This window comes from Bubalus bubalis, chromosome 6, assembly GCF_019923935.1.
Source record: "Bubalus bubalis isolate 160015118507 breed Murrah chromosome 6, NDDB_SH_1, whole genome shotgun sequence".
Classification (NCBI taxonomy): Eukaryota; Metazoa; Chordata; class Mammalia; order Artiodactyla; family Bovidae; genus Bubalus; species Bubalus bubalis.
The window spans coordinates 14,762,381-14,774,226 of record NC_059162.1 but is presented as its reverse complement, the minus strand read 5'-3'; the positions used below and the strand labels follow the sequence as shown (position 1 = coordinate 14,774,226).

The 11,846-nt window shown below is 53.3% G+C and overlaps 2 protein-coding genes across 2 annotated transcripts; both read left to right on the top strand.

Annotated features, from left to right (window-relative positions):
• The first annotated feature begins 59 nt into the window (after nucleotides 1-59).
• LAMTOR2 (late endosomal/lysosomal adaptor, MAPK and MTOR activator 2) lies at nucleotides 60-3,162 on the top strand. Its single transcript, XM_006052006.3, has 4 exons — nucleotides 60-244; nucleotides 525-687; nucleotides 2,634-2,723; nucleotides 2,959-3,162. Exons 1-4 carry the CDS (start codon nucleotides 177-179, stop codon nucleotides 3,013-3,015), a joined length of 378 nt encoding a protein of 125 aa, XP_006052068.1. The 5' UTR covers nucleotides 60-176; the 3' UTR covers nucleotides 3,016-3,162.
• Nucleotides 3,163-4,264: 1,102 nt separating this feature from the next.
• RAB25 (RAB25, member RAS oncogene family) lies at nucleotides 4,265-11,396 on the top strand. Its single transcript, XM_006052005.3, has 5 exons — nucleotides 4,265-4,565; nucleotides 7,794-7,989; nucleotides 9,769-9,962; nucleotides 10,597-10,677; nucleotides 11,058-11,396. Exons 1-5 carry the CDS (start codon nucleotides 4,523-4,525, stop codon nucleotides 11,183-11,185), a joined length of 642 nt encoding a protein of 213 aa, XP_006052067.1. The 5' UTR covers nucleotides 4,265-4,522; the 3' UTR covers nucleotides 11,186-11,396.
• Nucleotides 11,397-11,846: the final 450 nt, after the last annotated feature.

Here is an 11,846-nt window from a genome sequence, read left to right as displayed (position 1 = left end):
CAGCGTTCACCGCTGTGGGGCAGGGTTGAGTCGGAACCACAAAATCAGGCCCGGAAACTACAACTCCCAGGGCGTTCCGGAGCAGGGCAGCTGGACTACGGAAAGCGACTGGCGGAGGCCAGCAATTAGAAACTCCGGGTTCTGGGTGCAAAAACCCAGGGTTAGGAGCCTCAGGCATGCTGCGTCCCAAGGCTTTGACCCAGGTGCTAAGCCAGGCCAACACTGGAGGTGTTCAGAGCACCCTGTGAGTGCGGACCGAGAAGCCGGGTGGCGAGCACTGGCGTGGGGCAGCGCGCGACTCTCCGAGGGAGGGCTGGGGAAGGTTCTCTGGGAAGGGAGGAGGTGGCAGAGGGGGCAGCAATTAGGTGAATCTGACGGAGAGCCCCTCTTGAAAAGGAAACCGACGTGCTGGGTGCTCTGGGCACGTCCCAGGACACACAGTCCCAGTGGCGGGAATTGGGATGGGTACCGAGGAGTTTGACTCCCTCTGGAGCACGTTGATATCCCTCCTGATTCTTCACCAGGCTGCTGAATAACGAAGGATCTCTGTTGGCCTACTCCGGCTATGGGGATACAGACGCCCGGGTCACCGCGGCCATCGCCAGTAACATCTGGGCGGCCTACGACCGGAACGGAAACCAAGCGTTTAATGAAGACAATCTCAAATTCATCCTCATGGACTGCATGGTATGAAGAAGGGATCCATTCCTCTGACCCTAAGGGGATCCCAAAGGGCAACCTGGACCCCATCCTGGATGGTTGGAGGGCCAGGGACAGGATGTCTGGAAGATAGTACTAAGAGTTGGTCTGCAGCAGCATTTATGATAGGCAGGACCCTATATATTGATGAGAAAGAAGTCCTGGAACCGAGGTCTGGCTGGGGTTCTGGTTTTAGCACTGGTGAAACTTTGGGTAAGTGACTTAACCTCTTTGAGCTTTCTGACCACACCTCCAAGGTGAAGAAAACAATAATCCCCTCCACCACACCATGCACACAAAGTAGAGGGTGAATATAAACTGTAGAGCGATATTCAGACACAAAGTGTTGTCATCTGAGATTAACAGACCCAGAAGCATGGTAGAGTCTCTAGACCCTGCCGTCCATTCAGTTTACAGAGAAAGGTCATGAAGTCCAGAAAGGGGAAGTGGCCGTTAGACTGTGAACTTCTTGGAAACAGAAACTGGCTCATACATCTTTGTATCTGTCCAGTCAACATATTTTTAGGTCCCTGCAGTGTTCTCAGGGCTAGGGGAAAAGTAGGAAACAGGACAAACAAAAACTGCCACCCTAATGAAGCTTACAGTCTTACGTATGAACTTATTGTAAAATAAGTTCATGAATATGTTTTGTAACATATCTATGTAAGTTTAAAAAGTAGTGTATAGGTATTGAAAATGCTAAGGGAGGACTTCCCTGGTGATCCCATGGTTGGGACTCGGTGCTTTCACTGCAGGGGCCCCTGGGTTTGACCCCTGGTCAGGGAACAAAGATCCTGCAAGCCATGTGGCGTTACCAAAAAAATAAAATAATGTAAAAATTAGAAGAAAATGCTATCGAGAAAAAGCAAGGAAGTAAGATAGAGAGGATGTGTGTATCAGGGACAACGTGGCTGAAAAGGTGATACTTCATCAAAGATCCATCTAAAGGAAGCTGGTAAGCCGTGTGGCTGTCTGGGTTAAGAACATTTCTGATAGAACAGTAAATGCAAATGCCCTGCGGCAGAATAATGCCTGGTCAGGGATAACAAGGTTGAAGTGGCTAGCGTAGCATGAGAATGGGAGAGGTTAGTAGATGATGCCAGAGAGGCAGAGGGCACAACTCCTGGTTCCAAGCACATGGTGGATACTTTGTGAAAATTTGCTGAACCAAACTGGAAAGGCCCCCCAAGAGTGAATTCTCCTGGAAGGATTTCCACTGCAACTCAGCCACCTACCTCTTCCTCACTCCCTCCTTAACCACAGATGCCAATTCAACTGATGAGTCGTAGGGTCCCTAGCCTAGAGCTGGTGCCATAAGGGCAATAGCTTCAAATGTCTTGACCACAACCTAGCCATAAGAAATATATTTTCAGTCAGAGTCTAGTAAAACAAAAGTTTCATGAAATAGTACTTCCTTTGCGGTATGCAATACACTTTATTTTTCTTTTAATGCTGATCAACCTTCTTAATTGATCTGGGGCTAGTTAGCCCTGGGGCAAACCTACAGTTTGAAAAATATTATGTTGGGAAACGAGGAGAACTATAAGTTGGGTTGTGTTCTCCCCTTACAGTGTCATTGGGGGTGAAACCATAATAATAACATCAACCATCTGGACAGCCCTTTATAGACACCGGACTCCTTCCTGTGTATTAGCAGCCTCACCAACTGGAGTGAGGTAGGGATTACAGAAAGAGAAACAAAGCTTCTAGGAGATGGAGTTTTCTCGGGCAACTTGGTTAGTAGGTGACTGTGCTGAGGCTAGAATGGGCTCAGAACTTCAGGTTCAGGGCTGTGGCTAAAGTCCCCCAGTGGAAACTCCTGCTTTGCCTGGGGCATGAAAGGAAGATACAGGCCTTCTCAAGAGGAGCCCTTGGGGAAAGAAGGGGCAAAGGGTGCAAGCAGATATCACATCCCCTGATATCACCCCCACCAGGAGGGCCGTGTAGCCATCACGAGAGTGGCCAACCTGCTACTGTGCATGTATGCCAAGGAGACCGTTGGCTTCGGAATGCTCAAGGCCAAGGTGTGTATGTGCCCATTCCTGTACACCCCTGGGCTCAGCCTTCATGCTCCATCACTGTATCCACTCCCATCCCCACCATCTTCCCAGAGTCTTTCTCATGTCACCCAGTCAGCGTCTGGGGTGGGCTCACAGGCAGCAGCTAGGGGCTGGGGGCTCAGCGGTAGGAGTAGACCTGAATTTAAGATCCCTCAGGTGGCAGGCCTTGTGGGACTGGATTCTCCTCCCTTTCCCACAGGCCCAGGCCTTGGTGCAGTATTTGGAGGAGCCTCTCACCCAAGTAGCAGCATCATAATGGGCGTTGGTGGAACCTGAGATTCAGAAGAGTGAGAGGACCATGTGGTGGGGCACGGCTCCCCAGGGAAACCTTCCTGGACTGTTGCAGGAGATTGGAGTGGGGGAACTTTGTTCTTCCCAAGAATAAACTTCAACTGCTGTCTCATGTCTTGGCTGTTTGCTTGGATGGGGGGAATCAGAGGAGAGAGGAAGGAGCAGGGATTGTGCATCATGCTCTTCGCATTCAGCTAGGATGCTTCCCACACCACTGAGACCCCCAACCACCACACGGTTTTTGGCAGAGGTGCCTAGGCTCCCTTGGCCGGTACGGTGCTGTGACTTCACCAGGCCCCTGCCACTCAGAGAAGAATCTTACCCACCTGCTTGGCAAAACCTTGGGAGTGAGCCAAGAGGAACAAGGGGCTGGTGGGGGTTGTGTTGGACGAAGAGAGAACAGGCTGTGGGAGTTCAGTGTCCTTCAGTCCCAACTTTGGGGGGTCCCTTTTTTACTCTTGGGGTTGGGAGTGTGCCCCCTAGTGGCCTACGAGGGCCACCCCTTCCCTTTTCTCTGGGCATTCACAAGCTTACGCAGAACCCTCTCCAGATCAGGAAATCCTTTGCACACAGGAAGTATCTGCCCTGAAGCTTCAGGTCCTGGGGAAAGAGTAGAAAAAATTAAGAAGTTCTGGCCCAACAGTCAGGCCCATCTCTGCACCTGGCTGTTTCTGCCAGAGTCCTTAGAGCAAGGCTGGATCTTTCCCAGTGCTGTAGGAAGGGACTCATCCCAGGGAAGCTGGTAGGTTGCAAGTCCCAGCTCCACCCAGGTTGAGAAACTGCCCATCCCAGGTCCTAGGCTGTCAGGGAAGGGTAGAAGTTGCTGCATCCAAGATGCCCCTCCCCGAGCTCTGCCCTGCAGTGGGGTGACCCCAGCCCCTCCCCCCACAGCCCTTCCTCTGGTGCCCCCAGTTACCACTTCTACTCGGCTCCAAGGAATAGCAGAAGGCTGTGTAGTTTCTTGCTCCCTGAGGGACTATTTCTCACTCACTAGTGGCTGGGACTCCCCAGCCACAGGTCCCAGGAGCCTAGCAACGCACATTTAGTCCTCAGCTGGCTCTCCGAAGGTCCTGTCCCTGTCCTAGCTGCCCCCATTGTCACTCCCTTGAGCCTGCTCACCTGCTTGCAAGAGCCCAGGCTGAGAGCAGAAACCCAACCTGTCTAACCTGTCTGACGTCATCATCTCTCCACCCACCTGGGCTCCAGGTCTCCAGCCGCTCACTCTTCCTGTTCTCAGCTTCCTTCCTGTCAGATTCCTTACAGCTCTGCACCTGCCAGAACTGAGCCTCCCTAGGCCCTGGCTAGCCTAAAGTCGGCCCTCAATCCCTCTCACTGCAGAAGTCTCTTTACTCTCAATGAGAGGAAGGACGGATCCAGGTGTCTTGAGAGCTGAGGGTTGAGGGCATTGAGCCAACGCGTAGACCCATCACCTCTGCCCTCGAAGATACTTGTGCCCTCCATGCGGAGCCAAGATGGGGAACAGAGCCGAGGAAGATTATAACTTTGTCTTCAAGGGTGAGTCGGGGGTCCATAAAGAAAGAGGAATACCTGAGAGAGACCCAGGAAGAGAACAGCAGAGCCAGAGGGCCCCTTCCTGTTTTTGAATCAATTAGCAGGGCCCCCCTCCCAGGGCTCATCATTCCTTCAGATCAGAAAGAAAGCTTAAGGAGTGGGGGGTGGGGTGGGGGTCTGTTTACAGGAGCAAAAGTCCTGGAGCTGCCAGAATGCTCTGCGGAAGTAAATAATGTTGATCACTCCTTAACGGTGCAAGTCAGGCTCTTCTGCCCCACTCCTAAGGGAAGCCCCAGTCCCTAGGAAGAGTTAGCCACTGCAGCACAAGAGATGGAGGTGAGACTTCAGAGAGGATTCCCTCCTGAGAAGGAGGGACAAGCAGACTTAAGAGGAAGAAAGTCACGTTTCTGGGCAGCTGTACAGCAAAGGAGAGATAGGAAGATCTCTACCATACAGGGCTGGAGGAAGACACAGGGAAGATATTATGAATCGGGACCAGGGTCTAATAGAATCTGGAGGACTCCCAGCACCATAGCCTCGTCGGTCTGTCCCTTGGCAGACCCCCTGGGCTCAAATACCAGGAACTGGGTTTAACTAGGCTATCTCTGGAAGTTTGCATGTATCTTTCCTGCTCCTTTATCTCGCCCCTGTGTTTAGCCAGTCATGTGTTCCCTACCCCCACCTCCGCACCTCCTTCAGGGCAGGGTGGACTGGCAGCACTATGATTCCCTGTCCAGCCACTCCACCCTCCCAGCCTCAGCTCCACCCTCCCTTGAGCTGGGACTCTCAGGAGACCAGGGCTTGGGAAACCTGTACTCCCAGCATTTTTCCCAGGAAGGGAGACAAGGTAAGGGGTCACAGTAGACTGGGGCAATACCGAGTTCAGATCTCAGCCCCGCCACTTAGGAGTTATTGCAATTTAGGGTCACTAGAGGCAGACCCGGAGAAGTTTGGGGTGTCAGATGTTTATTGTGGCTCAACAGCAGTGAAAGGAAGAGGAAGGACACAGGATTGGGCAGAGGGAGAAGTCACACTGCAAGGCAGGAACATAAAGCCTCGACCATGGGCGAGCAGCTCTGGGTTTCCCCTCTCTTTGCACACTGGGTGCGGCAGCCCAGGGAGAGGCATGAGCCCAGGTGAGGCTGCCTCAATGTCAGAAGCAGATGCTGAAGGAGCAACAGCTGAAGGCTGGGTCTGCCTGCACTCCCTGCGGCTGGGGGCAAGGCCTCCCTGGAAGGCTCATGTGGGCAGCACAGCTCACGTTTACCACACTGGCTGTGTTATCTTGTGTAAGTCATTGAACGCCCACCCCCTGTAAACAGCTGGTGATCCTAATAGAGGTACTTGCCTTGCAGCATTGTTGTGAGGATTAAATGAGTTCAGACGTTCGGGAGGGTACCGGGCATACTGGAGGGGGCTCAAAAAACGTTAACCGTTAGTATCTCCATTTTTCAGAGGATGAGACACAGAACAAATAGTTTTCAAAAGGTCACACAGTCAGTACTCAAAGCCCTACCTCAGAGTCCACCTCGTGGGAGGGATGAGATGGGGATGAGGTTCCCAATAGCAGAGACACACACACACACACTCATGTTCACTTACCTACACACATCCATACAGCTCCCAGCTCTTCCCTATCCTACACAAATAAGGAATTTTTGAAGTTGGAATGAGCCTTTGTAGATTTTTTTTTTTTTTTTAGCCTTTGTAGATTTTATAAACAGGGAAACTGGGACCCAGAAAAGATGAGCCACTTGTTCAGGGTCATATAGCTAGTCAGAGGGTGAGTCCCCAGCGCCCAGATTATGCAGTGCCCAGTCCTGGGGCACCAGCTGGCCTTTCCAGAACCACCCTGGGTAGCTCCGGGCCAGTGGATTATGGGTTATATTTAACATCAGCCCCTACACTTTAATGCCAGCCCCTAGCTCACTCACAGTGGGTAAGGCTGGGCCCTGGATCCTGCCCTTCAACCCAAAGGCTCTTCATGGCCCCTCTGGTGTATCCTTGTCCATGAAAACCTAAAGGTAAAAGCACCAGCCTACCAACAACAATGGGTTTCTCAGGCGGCTCAGTGGGTAAAGAATCCACCTGCAATGTAGGAGATGCAGGAGACCCAGGTTCGGTTCGATCCCTGGGTCAGGAAGACCCCCTGGAGGAGGGCGTGGCTACCCACTCTAGTATTCTTGCCTGGAGAATCCCATGGACAGAGGAGCCTGGCAAGGTACAGTCTCTGGGGTCACAAAGAGTCGAACACAACTGAGTGACTAACACTTTCACTTTTCACCACCAACAATAATGACAGTAACAGTTTTGCACACTCACTATATCCTGGGCAATATCTTGTTTACTTCTTGCAACAACTCACAGATAAAATTGTTATTCCCATTTTTTTCATAAGAAAGAGAATAATAAGTTGCTGAAGGCATGCATAACTGGCCCCACATCCAGTTCCATGGTCTGAAGCATGCAAGACTGCCCCTTCTTGGGGATAACGGGATCCTAATTTCTGCACACATACCCCCATACCTTTCCCCTGCCCACAGAAGTGTCAGCTGCCAAACTTTGTCCTCACCCATATTGCTATTCTCCCCTCGCAAACACACAAAAACTGCCCACTTCTCCTTCCAGCTTGTATACATAGAAACACGCCCATGATCTTAGATCCTCTCGCCCAGAAATGTGCACCCCCTCCACAGACCCCCTACCCTCCCTGTTACCTCACAACCCTTGGACGCCACTATCTACAAACAGCCCATAGACATCACTCCCTCACCAAATTCATGGGCTGATTCTGCTGCTATGTTGCAACAGGCCAGGCCTAGAACCCTTGAAGCCCCTCAGCCTGTTTCAGACTCTCATCCCTTCTGCCCCAGGGTGGGTGCATCATGTAGAGTTGGAGACCCTTGTCTCTGCCAGGCTTCCTGTGGCGCTAATGGTAAAGGACCCGCCTGCCAATGCAGGAGACTTAAGAGACGCAGGTTAGATCCCTGGATCGGGAAGATCCCCTGGAGGAGGACGCAGCAACCCACTCCAATATTCTTGTCTGGAGAATCCCATGGACAGAGGAGCCTGGCAGTCTACAGCCCATAGGGTGGCAAAGAGTGGGACGCGACTGAGCGTGCGTGCATGGCTCTGCCAGGAGACCTGGCTCCCTCCTCAGTTTTCTGAGCTACTCGTCTTTTCTGATGGGCAGACCCTCCAAGTTCAATCCTTATCTCTCCACTCCTTCAGTGGTGCTGATCGGCGAGTCAGGAGTGGGGAAGACCAACCTGCTGTCCCGATTCACTCGCAATGAGTTCAGCCACGACAGCCGCACCACCATTGGGGTTGAGTTCTCTACCCGCACTGTCATGCTGGGCACCGCCGCTATCAAGGCTCAGATCTGGGACACGGCTGGCCTGGAGCGGTACCGAGCCATCACGTCGGCGTGAGCCCCGGGCTGGGGGTGTACTGGGGTGCTGGGGTGCTGGGGAAGTCAGGGGGTACCATTGGAGGAGGAGTGGAGGAGGAGGAGGCAAGGAAACTCAGCAGGGAGTTCCCTGAATGGGACCTTGGGGCCACCATGGCTCGGGGGAGAAGACACGAGTACTCTGAGCTACGAACAGTCTGAGACAGGAAGCAATGATACTGACTGCTGGAGCCAAAAACAGGAGTCATCACCACCACTTACTTGTCTTTACTATGTGCCAGGGAAGGTACAGGACACTTTACATTGGGCATTTTATGTAATCCTCCAAATACCACAGGAGTAAGGTGCTATCATTAATCCCTCTTTAGATAAGAAGTTTGTGTTTCAAGCAGGTGAAATTGGGGTGCAGCTGTGATGGGGACATATTCTAGGATCGAGAGCACCTCCCCCTCACTTCTGCAGTGCTTTGCACTTGGCAACCTTCACTGTCTACCTGCAAGGTGAAAGGCTGGATCCCATAACCACACTTTACAAAACTCAGAGGACACAGAGGAACACAAGCCTCTTGATACTAGACACAGAGCGTCTCCCAGTCAGTGTCAGGCCAAAGATGGTGTGTGTGTGTGTAGGGGGGGGTGTGGGTGTGGGTGGTGGTGGTGAGGGTAGCACCTGCAAGGGGGCAGGAAGCAGGAGTTGGGGGTTTTGTGGCTTTGTTTATGCATATTCATCACTCTTGGACTGGTTACTTGACTCTTACAAGCCTCAGTACAAAGGGAATAATTATATACGAAGGCAATGGCACCCCACTCCAGTACTCTTGCCTGGAAAATCCCATGGACGGAGGAGCCTGGTAGGCTGCAGTTCATGGGGTCGCTAAGAGTCAGATACGACTGAGCGACTTCACTTTCACTTTTCACTTTCCTGCATTGGAGAAGGAAATGGCAACCCACTCCAGTGTTCTTGCCTGGAGAATCCCAGGGACGGGGGAGCCTGGTGGGCTGCCGTCTATGGGGTCACACAGAGTCAGACACGACTGAAGTGACTTAGCAGTAGCAGCAGCAGTCTGGCTTCCCTGATGGCTTAGAGGGTAAAGTGTCTGCCTGCAATGTGGGAGACCCAGGTTCAATCCCTGAGTCGGGAAGATCCCCTGGAGAAGGAAATGGCAACCCACTCCAGTACTCTTGCCTGGAAAATCCCATGGATGGAGGAGCCTTGGGAGGCTGCAGTCCATGGGGTCACTAAGAGTTGGACACGACTGAGCAACTTCACTTTCACTTTCTGTCTTTCAGTCTGAAGAAGCACTATCAAACTTCCAAGAGTGAGACTGGATGCTTAGTAAGGGTGCCTCATATGATCAGGGAGATTCAGCTAGTTCTAGAAAGATAGCCATGAGAGAAAAGCGCTGGGGGTCAAGGAGCTATTTGAGGGAGATTTGGGATGTTGGGCATCCAGGAAGCTAGTTTGATCAGAGCCCTGGTATACATCTGTGGATAGCTGTGGCTAACATCAGAACAAAGACCAGAGGCAGCAGAGGGGTTAGGAGGGAGGAGGGAGCCTGTGGTTTTAGAGAAGGGAGGTGAGTCTTCAGAGACTCCAAGACCAGTATCCTTGGAGGGCGTTCAGCATCAGACACAGGAGCTCTGGGCTGCCCTGTGTGCTTTGGGTCTCTGGACTGTAATCTTCATATTTCCCTTTCTCTGGTGCTCATCTCTGGCTTTTGGCCTAAGAGCTCTGCTCTGAGGTTGGACTTGATGGCCCTGACCTTGCCTCTGTCCACCCCACTAACCCCCTACCCAGGTACTATCGTGGTGCTGTGGGGGCCCTCCTGGTGTTTGACCTAACCAAGCACCAGACTTATGCCGTGGTGGAGCGCTGGCTGAAGGAGCTCTACGACCACGCCGAGGCCACAATCGTCGTCATGCTCGTCGGTAACAAAAGTGACCTCAGCCAGTCCCGGGAGGTGCCCACTGAGGAAGCCCGCATGTTTGCTGGTGAGAGCCCACCACAACCCAGCCGGGCCCCTCCAGCTACTCTGCCAATGTAACCCCAGCCCTTGCTCCCCCTGTAGGGCTCTGGCCTGGACTCCCTCCCCAGGCCCTCCACCTCCATTCTGCCTGCCTCAGAATCTCCTCGACCTTCCTCTCAGTGACCCTGTGTCCCTCGTTATGTCCCACCCATTTGCCCTGTCTTTATGGGCAATTATTCATAGCTGGTTTTAAGGCAGCCCACATTGCCGTGCTCAGAGATCCTAAGTGTGGCAGATGGGCTTCCCTTGACTGTCTCCTGTCACACTTTCCCCAGGAGCTTTCTGGGGTTTAGAGGCAGCAGGATACAGGGGTTAAGAGTGTAGGCTGTGGGGTCCTGTGGCCTAGCCCACGTCTCTTGGTGAGTGACTAGATGTGGGACACAATGCAGGTTCTTTGTTTGTTCTCTCTGTTTCTGGGCTACAGTTTCCTCTTCTAAAAGAGAGGAATAGTATTCAGACCTACCTTCCAGTTTGTCTGTAGGTTTAAATGAGCCACACATGCCAAGGGTTTAGCACATAACAAACGTACATGGTAAAACATGAAGTGAATATGATTGTCTTGACCCTTCACAACTAACGGTGTGCTTCCTCTCTGTCAGAAAACAATGGGCTGCTCTTCTTGGAGACCTCGGCCCTGGATTCCACCAATGTCGAGCTGGCCTTTGAGACTGTCCTCAAAGGTAGAGCCCCTGCCTCCATTCGACAGGCACTGCCATCCCACCCCTGAGGCTTCCGCGGGCAGCGGGAGCAGACACCCAGCCCTCGCCCGCCCCAGCCGATTCCTCATCCCCTCTGTGGGCCCCCCCAGCCTCCTCAGAGCCTCTCTCATACACCCCCACCCCTGTCAGCTGCAGCTTAGGGAAAGAACCAGAAGGCCACACTCCCAGGGAGCTGAGTCTTAGTCCCACTCCACCCACGTAAGTCGACGGGACCCAGGTGCCCAAGCTCCTCTTCCTCCCAGCAAAACCCCCAGTGTTCAGAAAGGGGCACGCAGAGTATGTATGGGGAGAGTGGGCTCCTAATCTTCATCTGCCCTGATCACCGCCCTCTGCCCTCACAGAGATCTTCGCCAAGGTGTCCAAGCAGAGGCAGAACAACGCCCGGACCAATGCCGTCACCCTGGGCAGTGGCCCGGCTGGGCAGGAGCTGGGTCCTGGGGAGAAGAGGGCCTGTTGCATCAGCCTCTGACCTGCCCCCACTGTGTTCCGGTGGCCCCCAGCACTGCCCGCTCCAGGAGCTTTCTCTGCCCTGTTGGTCCAGATGTCAGAGGGGCCAGTCCCTGTCCACAGCCCTGCAGAGCTCTAAGGTCTTCATGTGCCCCTCCCCGCCCCCAGATCTCTATTATCAGTGCCCCCCCTTACAGACTATGGCCCTCCAATAAAGCTGTGTTTTATATCAAGCCTGACCATCCTTCTGCCTCCTCTTCATCTCTGGGCCCTCCTCTGAGTCCTTGTTCCCCTTCCCCTCCCCTCATCCCCACCACCGTATCCACTGCCCCCCAGGGCCAGCTGTCTCTGGAGTCTTGTGGTCTGGGGACAGTGCCAGGGGGGTGGGAGGTGCCCGCCCTTCCCTCTGCCAACCCCCAGGGCAGGTGGAAGAGGGAGCACAGCATGGCAGAGAGGGGGTATCTGGAAGGAGAGACAAAGGAAACCATCAGCGGGTACCATCTGGTGCCCTGGGCCCTGGTGCCAAGAGCTGAGGTCACTCCAATGCCAGGGGTGAGGGGAGGAGGCAGGGGGGATGTTTAAGAAAAGGGGAGTCAGGGCCAGCCCAGGCTGTGTGTGCTGGGGAAGGGATTTTAAGCCTGGGAGGTGGAAGGCCTAAGTCTTCCATCCAGGTTTCTGCTTGA

Bases quoted from the DNA above. Each gene is read 5' to 3' on its own strand.
- LAMTOR2 (XM_006052006.3), top strand. From the start codon at position 177: ATGCTGCGTCCCAAGGCTTTGACCCAGGTGCTAAGCCAGGCCAACACT. The intron at 245-524 runs GTGAGTGCGGAC...ATTCTTCACCAG, and splicing joins GGAGGTGTTCAGAGCACCCT to GCTGCTGAATAACGAAGGAT. The intron at 688-2,633 runs GTATGAAGAAGG...CACCCCCACCAG, and splicing joins TCATCCTCATGGACTGCATG to GAGGGCCGTGTAGCCATCAC.
- RAB25 (XM_006052005.3), top strand. From the start codon at position 4,523: ATGGGGAACAGAGCCGAGGAAGATTATAACTTTGTCTTCAAGG. The intron at 4,566-7,793 runs GTGAGTCGGGGG...CCACTCCTTCAG, and splicing joins TTATAACTTTGTCTTCAAGG to TGGTGCTGATCGGCGAGTCA. The intron at 10,678-11,057 runs GTAGAGCCCCTG...CTGCCCTCACAG, and splicing joins CTTTGAGACTGTCCTCAAAG to AGATCTTCGCCAAGGTGTCC.